Source organism: Macrosteles quadrilineatus, unplaced genomic scaffold, assembly GCF_028750875.1.
Source record: "Macrosteles quadrilineatus isolate MER2022 unplaced genomic scaffold, UCM_ALF_1.0 Scaffold_9__3_contigs__length_116548681, whole genome shotgun sequence".
In the NCBI taxonomy this organism is placed as follows: Eukaryota; Metazoa; Arthropoda; class Insecta; order Hemiptera; family Cicadellidae; genus Macrosteles; species Macrosteles quadrilineatus.
This window is the reverse complement of record NW_026542602.1, coordinates 21585207-21600977: the sequence shown is the minus strand read 5'-3', so window position 1 is coordinate 21600977 and position 15771 is coordinate 21585207. Positions and strand designations below refer to the sequence as shown.

The window sequence follows — 15771 nt, the reverse complement described above, 5'->3', positions numbered from 1 at the left end:
TTTTTACTGAGTACATTTATCTTTTGGTTAGGGTTATTTCAATTTAGGAAAACAATCCTGTGAGAGCCAATTCACACAACAATCATCTCAGATTTTTTACAGGAGCAGAGAACCCTATACTTAGCCTTCGTGAGAATTCCTACATTTCGCCAGTAGGCACAGCATCTACGGAAATTACCGTACCCCAATTTGGTCTGTGGGGCGGCGACGTATAGAAGGCGGTCCAGTTTTTGCCACTCTTCAGCCTGCACTCCCTGTGATCATTAGGCTTGAGATAATTCGGGCTTTCGGTGTTCTTCCCCCTCGCCGCCAACCCAAGACAATGCGCTCAGTCATCCAATCTTTGTTCTCAGCATCTGCCTGGACATGTTTGCCCATCTCCATTAGCCTAGAACCTCGAGGCTCTCCGCAGCCGCAGCCCCTCCGGCGGCTGATTTTTGGCCCAGATAGCACTTTGGAATGTGAAACGCGCGGAGGGGTCTGGCCTCTCTATTTGTCAATGGATAGTTTTTACCATATTCCTTCCTGGGATTGATTTCTGAATTTTAATAGGCTTAGCTTGAAAGGATCTTCTTTGCATTTTTCATAATGAGGTTCATTGTTTGTTCCGAAATGAACATTGATTGACTAAGGTATGTTGTGCAGTCTACTTATTCTGTTTTCATTGTCTTATTCAATGTTGTTTGTTGCAGAGATCCGATGCTACTGCAATTTACCGGCATGCATCATGACCAGCTACATGTGCAAGTCAGAAGGTCTTGGGTGTTTCTCTGATTTGGTGGCCTTTGCTGACGTCACCAAAGCTAGCCATGGCTGTCTAGATCTACTGGAAAGGTAAATACATATTACCAGGAATTTACTTAGGACTATTGTTGTTATAGGCAACAATTAATTTGGTCCAAACCTGTTGACGATGATAGTGGAAGTAGGTTGAGCTTTTAGAACCACCACAAGCATATTATAGCCTCTTATGATTTTAAGTTGTTCAATATCACAAAAAAATATTAACCATATCAAACTTAACACCAATCCATCAGAAAGTTATTATTAAAATATTATAAAAAATTGACTCAGTTTTAATTAACCTCTTTCAGAGTTTGATCTGATTAGATCAAATATAAAATAGTTTAAAGGTCATTCTCATTAAGGTTTTAAAAAATCAATACAGTAGTTAGAACACTTGAATCACAAGTTTTCTGTTTCTGTGTGTAAGTTAAACTGCCTTCTTTCTGCTTGCAAGGACAACCTACCAATGGCTGTAGATTAGATTTGTTACAATACTGAATACTTGCTTTGCATTTTCTGTTCCAAGTTCTTGATTTTTCAAATAATAGACTACTTTTAATAGGTGAGATTGTAAGTAAGATTGTAAGTACATAATTGAAATAAATACACCCTTCCTCGACTCAATCTTTCTGAAGCATGGATTGGAAAGTATTTTAAATGCCATCCTTTCTATTCTTTCCCCAGCCAATTTTGTCATTCTAAATGAGTAAGTTGTAATTTAAATTTTCAGTGAGAGGCAAGACCAGTGTCAGAATGAGCCCAGTAGCCACGCAGTCAGCCAGCCCAGGTCCTTACTGCTCTGTTGCTATAGGGATTTGTGTAACCATGTGGACAGCCCAGAGACAAGACAGAGGTTCAACGATTCTGTTCTAGGTGAGTTAAGCTTTGAAATCAATTTGTTACTACAGTAGACTCTTGATAATTCAAAATTGGTGGGCCAAGCATATAAATTTGAATTATCAAGAGTTTTGAATTATCAAGAGTTCGATTTATCGGGAGAAAAATAAACCATTCGAATTACAGAGAGTTCATTTGTTTAATACATACACACGTACAGAACGTTAGAATAAAACATCATACCGTATTTTAGTACACTTTTAAACAATCAACGGCTTATTTTTCAGTTACCGTAGTTGCAAAGAAATCTGTTATTTAGTGCTATATATTTCGCCAATTTTTTGCAATATTATCAGCTGTCGACAACTACGTTTGTGCTCAAGGAGATGTCGCGCAATCTAGAAATCGGATTGCCAACTTAGAAAAACAAGCCAGCGAACTAACTCAGACTACTGCTCTAACTAAACAAACATCAAAACATCCAACACTAGCCTACCATGGGAACAGGATGTACTGTACTGTATAGTTTCCTGTTATAACAGGAAGAGATCACTTCGAATTATAGAGTGTTTTGCCGACTAAACTTCGAATTACTGCGTGACTTTGATTTATAGAGTGTTTTTTCGACGAAACTTCGAATTACAGCATGACTTCGAATTATAGAGTGTTAACCGACGAAACTTCGAATTACTGAGTTACTTCGAATTATAGAGTGTTTTTCCGACGAAACTTCGAATTACTGCGTGTTACAAATTGACCTGCCCTCTATTTGGACTTTGAAATACCGAGTGTATCAAAATGCATGGTAAAAATTTGAAATATTGAGAGATTCTCTAGGGACTGAGCCTTCATTTTGAATTATCGAAAGTTTTGAATTATCAAGTGTTTGAATTACCAAGAGTGGACTTGTTAATAACCTACAGTTTTTACAGTGGTCTACCGTGGTGTGGTTTATTATATTTTGACTGAATAGACCAGTGGTATTGTGCTAGGTGTAGGATCGATTCTGGATCTAGATGCTACATGTCGTTCTCCCTAATTAAATTTAAGATGCTGCATCATAACTATTTTATACTACACAAATTCAATTGAAACTCTTTCTCACTCACAAACATATCATCATTGGGTTCTCATGACTTATATAACTCTCTGAAATCTAATTGTACACAGTATGCCCCCCCCCCCCAAAAAAAAAAAAAAAAAAAAAAAAAACTACTATAAAACCTAAACTCTCAACATAACCTATATTTATACAGAAAGTAATCCTGCCTCCTTATTGGCATTTACTGAGAAGAAAGGGCAAATTGGTTATGCCTGATTTCCACCTCAGAGTTCATTCCAGCACTATAAAAGAGTGAATGGTGGACCATCACAAAAAGAGAATTGATAAAATGAGCTGCGTGAGGATGTGAGTGGACAATAGAGATTGTTATGGTGAAGGCATTGCCTTCATTACCAACTGTGACTCAACAGATATAGCTGGCGGTGCTTTTACCACCATTACCCACAACGCCACCAGTACTCACTAATCAGTACCTCTAGAGCCCTCTTACAAGTTGATTAATTATTTTTCATGAGTGTGTTTATTTAAAAAATATATTGACAGCCCTGAATATGAAAGTCTGCGCCTAAAAGGCAATATTTTCTGTACGGAAACTAATTTTATAATGATCACTTGCATTTAGTCCTTGGGATGAATCTAATCCAAAATGTTGAGATTGTAACACAGTAATAATTTGGATTTTTAAAAGTTGATTCATAGACTTTGTTGTTGGCATAAAGACAAAAACGTGCTTCCATATTTTATATATAGATGCTAATAATATTTTTAATAAGATATTGTGTAGATCATTGCAGAGGTGGCATAAATTGACTGTGTAAAAATAATCAACAACCACAATTCAGGATTTTGAAGCTGTTTCAAGTTTTGTATCAGATAAATTTGATTGGACTCCATTTTTCAAACCAGTTTCCATGTCTACATGGACAGGCAAATATATAAATTCCAATTGTGAATATTTAAAAACAAGGTCTCGAGTAAAATAATGTCTGCTTCCAAGTTTGACGCAAGCTTTAACTCATCCAGTTAGAGGATGGGAGATGCATAAATTAATGGGCAAGACATAATGAGTAGAACCACATGGGGGCAAGATGGCTGCCCAACTCTAAACCAAGCCCTCCTGGGGTCTTGATAAACCAGATACATGATACACAGGGGTGCCCACAAGGGGGGGCTGTGACGCAGACTGCGTCATTGAAATTCTTGGGGGGGGTTGCAAAATTTCAAATGGGGGGGGTGGCTTAAGTTAATTGCAACTGTGTTTAACGTGACGACAATCAATATGAAGTCACCAGATATAAAGTCGATTAATTAATGACAATAGTTATATTATTGAATTCAATTAGTTAAAATAGGATTTTAGGATTCGTGGAGGAAGTTATTATTCAAGATTAGCAAGACGTGAGATTTAAGAGGGAGGGCACGGAATGGCTCAGCTGCTGTGTTAGATAAAAGATAACGCGTGGTACAGACACGTCCAGCTACACCGCGAGTTAGCACAAAACGCTTTGTTGACATAAAACTTGTTAAAATACAATGAAGTAGCATAGGCTACAATAGTTTACACTATTGTGTAGGTACTCGATTACCTAAATGAATGGGTGAGGGGGTATTGAAAAATACGGTTAATCCATTATAGTATAAATAAACATAACTTATTATAAACCCATTAAAACGCTGTAAACAGCCATTAACATCGCGATTTGCATTTTTATAAACGAAATTCAATATTGCACAATCATTATTATTGTGCAATTAAATTATTATTGTACATTTCAAATCATTTATCTTGGTTCAGTTGCACAAACGGAAACTTTAAATTATGGCTAACTCAAACTCAACTAATAACTAGCCAAACACTGCATTGCTATAAATAACGTAAATATTAAAGGACCCTTTAGAAAGTGTTATAAGCTACTGCTCATGATGGACAGATAGGCTACCGGTAGGTGCTGTATCACAGCATAGGAATTGATAGATAAGTAACAAAAAAAGTGTAAAATTATATTTAGAGATAATAAAAACACTAATAAAAAAGAATGTGACGAAAACAATCTTGTTATTCTTTACTTTGTTCTTAGGTTCTTTATTAGGTTTCTCTTCAATTCATACACAAATTCATCAGTCGCCATATTTAGGCCTATTCATTGCCCAATCACAGCCTTACTAAAGTTACCATGGTTACTAATCACCCAATCACAGTTTACTAAGCATTATATCGTCACCATTCCCCAGCTGTTGTATCTGAAATCTGTTGTAACATAGCACACAGCAGACAGAAGTGTAACACGGAGCAGACGATTGTTGGCGCAAGCGTTGTTTCCATTTCATTTTCATCAAAGGAGCTATGATGTTTCCAAAGGGAGGGAGAGGTGGTCGTTATATCAAGAGAAAGACGCTGACAATTCGTTAAGCAGAGGTTACAAACGCTATACAGATATTCTGACAATACTGTAACAAATTCCTTAAATTGAGGTGACTTATAAAACTCTAATTTTGTTTATATAGAAAGATAAGTTTCCCAGTCCTGTACAACACCGATTCACGGTCTTTTCCCGGTAATCAAAATTAAAGTACAACTTGATACACACAGAATCTCCGGTTCCCGACCTGGATGATGTCTAGTTATTTAATTTAATTTACAGTTACATATACATATTAGTACCCGTGATAAATCAAACCCGTTATGTAAGCCAAAGCCACACGGTTATTAATCTCACTGGGTTTTGGATTTGCTTACAAACGTGATCGGAAATGGTTACAAACGTAATCGGAAATGGTTAGGGCCTACACAGTATTCGTATAAAACATTTATGTAAAGATATCAGTGACAGCTAGAAAAATGAATCTTTATCAAAACAGCTGTTCGTAATTTAATATATGACGTGTTCATTTAACAGATTATTAGTATTTCATAAATGACGTAGGCCCTACCTAGTAAACATGGAGAAAAAAACTAGAAAAATCACAAAAATTGGGTTTTTGATCGTCCGTTATTTTATCTCCAAAATAGTGAGGCCATATTTGATTGGCTAAGGACACTCTCGCCAATAGCTGTGAATTCAATTAAAGCATTAGAATCGTAATCGGTACTCTAGTTTTCTTTAGAGTAGGCTACGTAAAATGCCTTCTGTCACGACGGACATAAATTGAGATAAGACATGTTTCAATTTCTTCAATGTATAAAACGTAAAAATAACCCAAAATATGTATAAATTCTGAGCAATGTACAGACAAAACCATAACTTTATTTATATAGATTAACTGGGTTTGAATTTTCAATATCTGAAAAAAATGTATAAAACTTCTTTTAGTTTTACAAATAGTGCTGGGCGGGGGAATAAAGTTTCTTATTTGTTGTGTACCTCATTTATGGTGGGGGGGGGCTGTTGCTCAATTGGGGGGGGGGTGCGTCATGAGTCTAGGGGGGGATGGGCACCCCTGTGATACAAATAATGACCCTGCTCTCTCATAAACCTTTGAATATAGAAGTCTTGCTGTGATGACAGCTGGTTTGTTGATGTCCCATCCGTGCTTGCTCTGAGTCCATTAATTAATTGCCAAGTGTTGCGATTGCGATTTCTGTGGGAAAGATTTTTAGAGCACCACGTAGTTGTTGAAATATTGCAAACTATAAATAGAATCAATTTGTTTTCCCCTTGGACAAATTTTGTTTTTATTTATAAACTAAAAAAATGCACACTCAATGACAAATAAAAAAGTAATTGAAACTATTTAATGCTTAAAAAGTTGCGGTGGAGTTACTGGCAAAGAAATCTTTATACTGTAATACACTCAAACTCTGTAATAAGCCGTGACTTAAGATATTTTGTATCAAGTCTTAATACCTCTGGGAGATTTAAATCATTTACATCTTTCGGACCTATCCTCAAGAAACAGTGTTGTCTAATGCTTTTAGTACTATGAGTTTTGTTTTATTTGTTCCTTTTGTTTTTGTGATAGCCTACTATTTTTTTAAACTAGGTGTTCCAGTCAAATTTGGGTATTAATTTTATTATTTATATGAAAGGTTCATTCCTTTTAGTACTGAACAAAGTTTTACTAGAAAGATTAACTCCTGTTATATGTTCAATAATAAAAACCAACGTTAAAACTTGAATTTACTGAAATGTGCTGTCAGTTAATGATCCATCTTACTATTATAATAACAGCAAATCGTACAATCAACTTATCTAGTCATAGTAGACGTGTTCCCATTGAGTGTTGGTCTGCAAGAGGGTTTTAGTGCCCACTACACACACATGATGTAAGCCAGACCTGTAGACAACATTAACCAGATGTCTTACTAAGTGACAGCTTCCTTTTCTGTTTGAACTTAAAACATTTTCATTTCATATTCAGGGAAATACTTAGTGAATTTTGCTTTGGTACTATTGCCGCAGCCAATTTTCTCTTTTACAATGGCAGAAGCAATTCGAATTCAAGCTTATTGTAGCATTATTATAGATAGTTTCTTGGGAAGATTAAATAAAGTCGTCGTTTCAAAATTATAGTAAGGGAAGGGGGATCTTTATTCCAGAGCTAGTTGTCAACAATGCTACCTCTATTTTTTTTTTTTAACAAGTTCAACTAGCTTCCACACCACTAGGTTAAAGAAATGTGTTGTTTGCTGATTGGTGGGATTTAAACATGGTCCATCAAGTCAGAAGCTCCGCACTCTGGACTTATCTGGCCTGAAAGAGTCTTCTATAGATCTCCCACCACTAAAATCCTTGCAATATTTGATTACTATGAACTTAATAAAAATATAACGCTCAATTTAACAAACCCTAACTTGACCGGATTATAAAGAAAAATATCGGCTTTAGTCACTCACAAGACCACAAGATCGCGCCACTCAACCTTCACTCATATTTGGGTTAAGATATGCAGCTAGTGGGATCCCCATCTTAAATAATTGATAATTGACCAAATTTCTTTACAATTAATTACGGAAAGTATTAAAAACTATAAGATAAAAATTCAAATATATAGTTTTAGATTACCATACTCTGTGAGTGGCTCAGTCAACTATGTTTATTTGAATAAATAATTGGCTACAGCTGGCCCATATAGATGGGATCTTTACTCCATTCCATTGTCTGTGACTCCATTATCCCAAAGTCAATGATGAAGAACAGTTTCCTTTTCCTACAGTTACCTGACAAAGTGGGCTTTCTTGCACTGATTATAGCACGCCAAGTAGCTAATTGATGCACTTACTTTTGTTGCACTCATTTTACTTTTGCCGCACTCATTTTTTTTTTGCCGCACACCAGTATTCCAACCAAACAACACAAAACAGTGTGCTTTTATTAGGCTTGTAATACGTGTACCCTTAAAAATTTGAAATAAGTTGGCAACACTTAAAGATCCTACAACTACGATCACCTGGGGCAGTGGACATTTTGTTCAACGCATGGATTTAACAGAACCTAAAAAGTGTTTAGTGTTTGGATGACTAATTATTTCCATGCTTTATAGTAACTGTAGGAAAATATCATATGTAACATGAGCGCAAAGGGCCTTTACTGCATCCAGAAGCTTACCACACTCGCCTGCGTCTCGTGCATAAACATTTTTCTCATGTGCAGCAAAGAGCCACTTCGCACACTAGTTACACAAATAACTAACGAATCAATTTTACTACAATTTTAAACTACAATTTTAAAATTGTAACAATTTTTTTAATAAAATTGGCACTCTATTACAGCGTCTTCTCTGGTGAATGACATGGACCGAGGGGTGATGATGGTGCATTCTCGACTGCGCCAGACCACCGCGCCAGGCTACACCAGTGCCGAGGTGTGGTTCCGCGCAGCCACCATAGCAGTTCCCATCTGTGGTGCACTCATCCTCTTGGTGCTGATAGCTTTGGCTGTACGAATCCTGCAGTCAGACGCCATGGATGACAGAGTGCTCGCTGCAAAGCTGAGGTTAGTTATGGGATTTACTGTAGGTTTACAAAGATTGGGTAATGGGTGACATCAGAGTTCAGTTGAAGCCAGTTTTAGTTAAATCTGTATAATTGTGAGTTTTAGCTACCGGTACTACCTAAATTTAAACGTCTCATTTCACAGTGTATGGTAGGCCTAATGATAAGAAATTTGTTGTTTACCAAATTGATCTACTGAATCTTTCTTGATGATACATTTGACAGTTTGAGAATACGTCTTAGTATTTTTTGGTAACATAATTTTAAAATTGATTGCTTTCTTTGGTTCTAAATAACTAAAGTTGGGACCACGAAAGTTTGCAGTTGAGGGAAGAGCCTATTTACCACGTGACTTCGAAGGAGCCAATGAGGATAGTGCGGTGTTGCCAAATCTAATAATACCAGCTGATTTGAAAATATTGTTTAGTATATAATTAGTGTCGTCAACGGGCGATATGGCAACATTGCACTAGCCTTATCTTGTGATTGGCTGTCGCCAACTGCAAACTTTCGTGGTCCCAACTGTAAATATAAAATTTAGAGAATAAACTGTAAAGAAATATTTCACTGAACAATACTTATTTGTTAGTAGGAGGTAAATGAGTGAAAATTTAAAAACGTACGTTTTCATGTCCCTGGCCTTTTACTTCGTAGATACTGGATTTGTAGTTTATTATTATGTGTTTTAATATTTTTTGGGACGGGGGCAACATGTTACACACATTTATTTGGTTTTAAATAGGTTCTAGGTATTTTTGTCGTATTTTTAAAGTCTCAAAATTCACGACCATGACGTGTCCCTAGGGTACATTTTCCAACTTTCACGCTGTTTTTAGACTAATTATTCATGCCGAAATATATAAAGCCATATTTTTATGTCATCAATGGTTATTAAACTTACAAAAAAGGAGCATATTATAATTTTATTGTCATTGCAAACTGACTACCATGACAAAATAAGTCTGTCCCTCGATTTGGCGTCACGACCATTTGGGAAAAATTGTCAACTTTGGAGCCCGACAGTGGCAAGCCTGGCATCGATGGAGTCAGTTGGTTTGAGAGACTAGTTCGGGGTGTACGTCAGGATTGTAGTGCCGGTCGTTTCGAGTTGAAAGGAGGAATTACAAGATTAATAAAGGAAAGATTGTGTTTTTTGTAATTTTGGTGTGTCCATGACCGTACGTAGTCATTTGATGAAGTAGACATGGTGTTAATTTTTGTTTATAAGATATTTCAATTGCTAGATTAACCTAGAAGTCCACTTTGTATCCTCGAACATGAGGTGCAGGGCTACCGCCAGAACAGAGCCAAATAACACGTAATTTCACGACCAAAGTTTCACGACCATCGCGGGTTTTATCACGACCAATCCAGCCTTATGGATTATAGTGTGTTTGGTCGTGACAATAACTTTAATATAATTGTGAATTGAACAGTTTAGTTAAATTCAAACACATATTTTTATTATAACTAACAGTATAATTGAAGGATTGCCTAAAAAGATTTAAATTATTCCAGACAATTCACGACCGTACCGCTTGTCCCTGACCATCACGTTTATGATTTCTATCATAACAATTTCAAAAATTAAAATATCGTCATATTTCAATGTTTTATACACAAAAGAAGCACACCTCTATACAAACATAACGATTTTCGGGTCTCAGGTAAGTTTTTTCGTAGTTATACAAACTTAAAAAGATTTTATTGGCTTTTTTCAATTTTTTGAGTTTTTTTATTTTTTTCTGGAGAGACCAAATATACTAAAAGCTTAGTGACCTTTTTATTGTATAATGGTCATAAAAGTAAATTAGTTTATAGCAAAACATAGTTATAAAAATAATAGTAACCATTTTTAATATTCATTTAAACGTCCGTTATGGTCGTGACAGGATTTTGTGTTTTTCCACTAAAGATGCTCTTTTAAAAAATAACTACCAAAGATATTGCGTTGCCATGGACATTTTATGAAACTTCAAATGTTAATGAAATAAAAAAAAATAATAAAAGTTTTGAAAAAAGGGGAAAAAAATTTGCAAAGTGCTTTTCCTGAAAACGTACGTTTTTAAATTTTCACTCAAATACTATTAGGGATTTTACTATCATGATTCAATTCTTATACCACTTTTGCCTACTTACCACATCTGTTTTTTTTCTGAGAGTTCATTCCATTGTTTTGTTCTTTGTTGTGTAATATTCTAAATAATGTGTATGAATGTTCTATTTGGAACACTTGTGTAAACTGATAACTTGTCATTTGGTTTGCTTAACAATAGAACGCAGATCGCAGATGTTATTCAAACAACTTAAGACAATATAAACAGATGGTGAGATCCTCTTTAGCTATTGTATAACTATTGTGACATATTCTCAAAACTTTGTTCTGGAAATGAATCATTCACAATGTTACATCATGTCAATTGCCAACTACTTAAAACTATTTAAAAAACGGTCACCATATTAATCTTAGATGTATGCAGTTTGGTTCAGGTGTTGTCAGCGCTCAATCATTTTATAGTCTTGTCTGGAAAAAAAAACTTTTGTTTTATTAACTAATATTTTTGGAGATTACAGTTTATAGTATCTAATGTTTTCTATTTTGTTTTCAGAGCCAAACATAGCGGGTTCTCCCCAGTGAGTCTGAACGGTCCAAGTTTTGTGCACCAGTTACACGAGCATGACCGGAATGATATAAACGGAAGCAAGAAGATGCCTCTTCTGTTCCACCACGAAAGTAACACATCCGTTTCCAATGTCCCATTTATGGGATGCGTCAACAGACCTACCAACCATGGGCAGGGTGTCAATGTTCTGCACAGTTGCCAACAACGCCACAAGAACGAAGCCAACGCCAAACTTAATCTGTCTCAAAACGGAGCTGAAGTTATCAGTCCAGTGGTTCCAGTTCCGATCGTTCCTGTTCCGGTGACTCCTATAGATTCATCGTCTCAGACCGAGTTGGAATCGGCTCCGTGTAATCTGATTGATCTGCACAAGTCCAGCAGCTCTTGTAACAACAACTGCAACATCTACCAACACGAAGATTCTCCTGACGATCTAAACCCGGCGTGTTCACTCCTCGCTGCTGTTCCTTCCAGCCACAAGTTGACGTACAAGAAGCCACTTGTCATCACTTGGACGGAAGACGATGCCAAGGCTTCCCATCCTCAGTAGCCATTTTTGATCTCCCTTGCGAATTTCTTGAGAATCTGTATTGTGACTCTAGCCGCTTGACTAAATATTTGTGATCGTTTAGTTTTAGTTGTACATTATGGGTAATATTACTCTTATGCTGTGATCCTTGAGAACTAAATGTTGATGCTTTTCTACCAACAACGCTGTTTTGTGGTTTTGTTATGCATCACATTTATTTAGTTTTAGATTCGTAAGCTGCCAGCATTTTAGTTATAGTTTTGACACTGATATGAAAGACCAGTTTTACTTGAATGCTAAAAATGTATGTTGTCTTTAAAATTGTTTGTTATTAGGTATATTACAACTATTTTTGATTACTTGTAATAACACCTTGTGTAATTTTCACTAAATGATTTCAAATGGTTGTCTAAACCACTTGTAAAAGTTGAGTAGCCAAAGACACCTTAACAAATGTTGCGTGGCAGCTTAACAATAATAAGACTAAATGCTAGCCAAGACTTTGATTTTGTTTAGCTCATCTGATAGTCCTAGTCAATGTAAAGTTTTTTTTTATACATTTTGTATATATTTTTTATTCTAATATTTGTTGACTTTGCAAAATGGTTTTCAAACACATTTAACATTTTTGATATCCAAATTATTCATAAAATAAAACGTGATGGAGCTTTGGATATGTTGGAAAATTGTTTTGGTAATAATTTTGTTTATATGATTTTGAAGATCATTTCGAGTTACCCAAGTGTATCCTTTTGTACCATAAATATAATTAATTAACTGTACATAAATAATGTTTAACTTTGGATTATCCTAAATAAAATAAAGAACTTTGAGGAACTTCTAATAGAAATAAAACTAGTGTTGAATTCCACACATATAAAACATATTTGTATACAATACTTTGGTTTTATACAACACTAAATAAAAAGTAACGCAAATAATCAGTAATGTGAAATTTGTTTATCCTCAAAACTTGTCTAAAACATTTACTTTGAAGAGTATAACATTAATATATTCTTTTTAGTGAAAATCTTTCAATGTAAAAAACTACATTATTGTAAGTAACTGGGGTACTGATCGTTACATTTATCCATTTCTAAAAAAATTTGCCCCATTTCACACATTTACATTTCTTTTGTTACATATTTCTATCAATTAACTAGGGTAATCTTTAGTTAAGCCTATTGTGTTTCAAATGTGTATATTCTTTTGTCCAAATATTTGTATAATATGTCAACATACTGTAAATTTATAAGACTGTACTTATGTAATAATATCAATCAAAATCTTTAGTGCCTAAAGCAGCTGCAAAGCTTTCGGTTAAAGATTATAACCAGCACAAAAAATGTGTTTGTGATCTATCCATAATAAAGGGATTTTATTTATGATACATACTCTGTATTGTTTCCTTCCTCTTGTTATAATCTATTATTCTAAGTTTCTGAAGCAACAAGCAACATTTTAGGCCGTAAAGTCGATCAAGTATAAAGAAAGAAATGTGTTATTGATTAGCACTTCAATAAAACAAATACATCCTCTACTATTTCATTTCCTTGCATTTATTCATAACCTTTTGGCTACTGGTGCTTATCCACCTCAAATATTTCGGTTCACATGAAAGCCTTTGACAGCCTACATTTATTCGCAGGATAACAAACTAATGATGAAGCCCAGCCTGCCATACGGCTGTGCTTTTGGTAAATGGTATTGGCTCAAGAAAAGACCCTTATTAGTTGTAACAAAGTCTCATAATATGGCATCAGACCCATTCCACACTCATCTTCCATTATATTATTTGGGTCAGTAAAGTTACACGGGCTGTAAAAAAAGGAAATTTTATCATAAGGCGATGTCAATTAAAACCTGAAACAAGCTCAAAATCAAGCATACCATTCTACAGGACTAAGGTTAATAATGCTCACAACAACCAGAAGATTGTTTATTCGATCCTACGAGAAGCGCACCGGTATGGTACAATATTTTTTGATGAAAAGAAACTGTAATTTGAACTCAAACAGATAACTAGTAAAAAATGGCAGCAGTTTTCTTGAATCTGCCATTTTGAATCTTTGAACGACTGCCTCTGCCATCTTTCACTCAGTTGTTCTTTTGAGCTTGAATTTACGGCATTGTAATCTACTAATGAAGACCTTTAATTTGATGTGCATATCGACCTATGCTTAAGTTAACGATTTTCTTCCTGAGGAGTTAGCGTATAATAGCAATGCAAATTAAATTAATCCTTGAACCGCTGTAATTTTTGGCTCGGTTATCCGTTTCAGTTCAAATTTGTGGCATTATATTCTGCTAGGAAAGGTCTTTAATTTTATGTACATATCAACCTATGATTCTATTTTTTCATTTTTTCCCCTTGATTTCCTTCTGACTCCTTTCGGGATGTCTCCATGATATGACAATGACAGAAAATTGATAGTTCCTTAAAAAAGTAGATTTTTAGGCGTGATATTGATGTACCAAATCTTATTGATTTATCTGTTGTCGTTTGGAAAATATTAAGCCCGTGCGGGACTTTATATACACCCTGTATGTGGTTACATAAGCCTCTTCTTGATGTTAAGCGCTTGAATGATGCTAAAGAGCAGTCAGTTGTTATGTTGGATACTAATTCCAAATGAATAACCTTTGTGGTAAAGCAAACAAGAACCGTAGAATGGGGTGAATAGAAACAACAGGGTGAATAGAAACAAAACTTCAATGAATGATTCACATTTTTATAACTTTGTTATACATTGACTTTATATAAGGGAATTATTTTCCCCCATTATAACCATATCCTATCTACCTGTGAAAAATTATTTCAGCATATTGGTATCACTGCTTTGGATGTTGGATGATGCGAATCATCATTTGAAAATTTTGGCGAAAAACATTCTTTTCAAAACTTTCTCTCTAAGTATGAACCTATTACATGTATTTATGTTAATAACCATTTTTTATATTGTCTTAGGTATCTTAAAACCAAGTGTGTTAATAGATTAGCCTTAGAATAAACTATATTTTTTTATTTTATTTTTTATTTAGGTTATGTCATGATTTTGCAAAACCAGGGTGAATAGAAACACTTTTTTTGGAACCAGTGTTGCAAATAAAGGTTGACCTGAAAACCCCCCAAAAAAGAAAAAAAATACCAGAGATTCCAGTGATACCAGTGATTCCACACACACACTTCTCACTGGAAGAAAGTGACAAAGACGAACAATTTGATAAAGAAGAACCAGCATACCTAGCTCAAGACATCAGTGAGTCTTCAAAGTTGTCCCTTCATGATCATGGAATTGTCAAAGTAATGGGGAAAAACAAAACTTGCTATCGTTTATATGTTGCAAAAGTTATTGAATTTGAAGAGGAAGGATAAATAGGAAGATTCATCAAGAAAATTGCGCAAACCAACAAGTTCTGAGAGACAGATTAAGAGGCCCTCTTCAAAGTCGATGACGTAGTACGTCAGCTTCCAACTCCCAAGCCGTGTACAACTTGTAAATTTAAGGGAGTGTTGTATTTTGAGGAAGATTTGTCTGATTTTACTCATCATTTAGTTGGTTTCTATGTAAGATTTTGTAACTCTGATTTCACCCATTGTCATTTATGTTCTCCGATTTGTTTGGATAAGGGTTTATGAAAACGATGTTTTTATACTTCGTACTTATAAAAAAATGTGTTAATTAACTTTAAATATTTTTATTTACAACAAACTAAGCTAACAAGCATAAATTTCATGTTTCTATTGCCCCTGGTAAGTGGGGAAAAGCAACAATCATCAATTTAACACAGTGTTTCTATTCACCCCAAAGTGCGGGGTGAATAGAAACAGCCATATTTTATTTTTTTTCTGCTTAATGATTAAAAAGAAAAAAAAAATGATAACTGGTTTGAGTAGAGGAATCCAAGACCGAAAATATGAGCTAGGTTGAAAATTCAAAAATTAAAAATATCGTTTTTACAGAAGCTTAAAAGTCAAAAAGTGTTTCTATTCACCCCA

At 35.0% G+C, this 15771-nt stretch overlaps 1 protein-coding gene across 1 annotated transcript in view; it reads left to right on the top strand.

Moving 5' to 3' along the window:
- Window positions 1–13161, top strand: part of LOC129003219 (uncharacterized) — a 31188-nt gene extending 18027 nt beyond the window's left edge. Inside the window, exons 2-5 of the mRNA XM_054431506.1 lie at window positions 693–834; window positions 1517–1659; window positions 8397–8619; window positions 11228–13161. Of these exons, the coding sequence (XP_054287481.1) occupies window positions 693–834; window positions 1517–1659; window positions 8397–8619; window positions 11228–11792 (1073 nt within the window). The 3' untranslated portion in view covers window positions 11793–13161. The remainder of the gene's footprint in view (window positions 1–692; window positions 835–1516; window positions 1660–8396; window positions 8620–11227) is intronic.
- Window positions 13162–15771: the final 2610 nt, after the last annotated feature.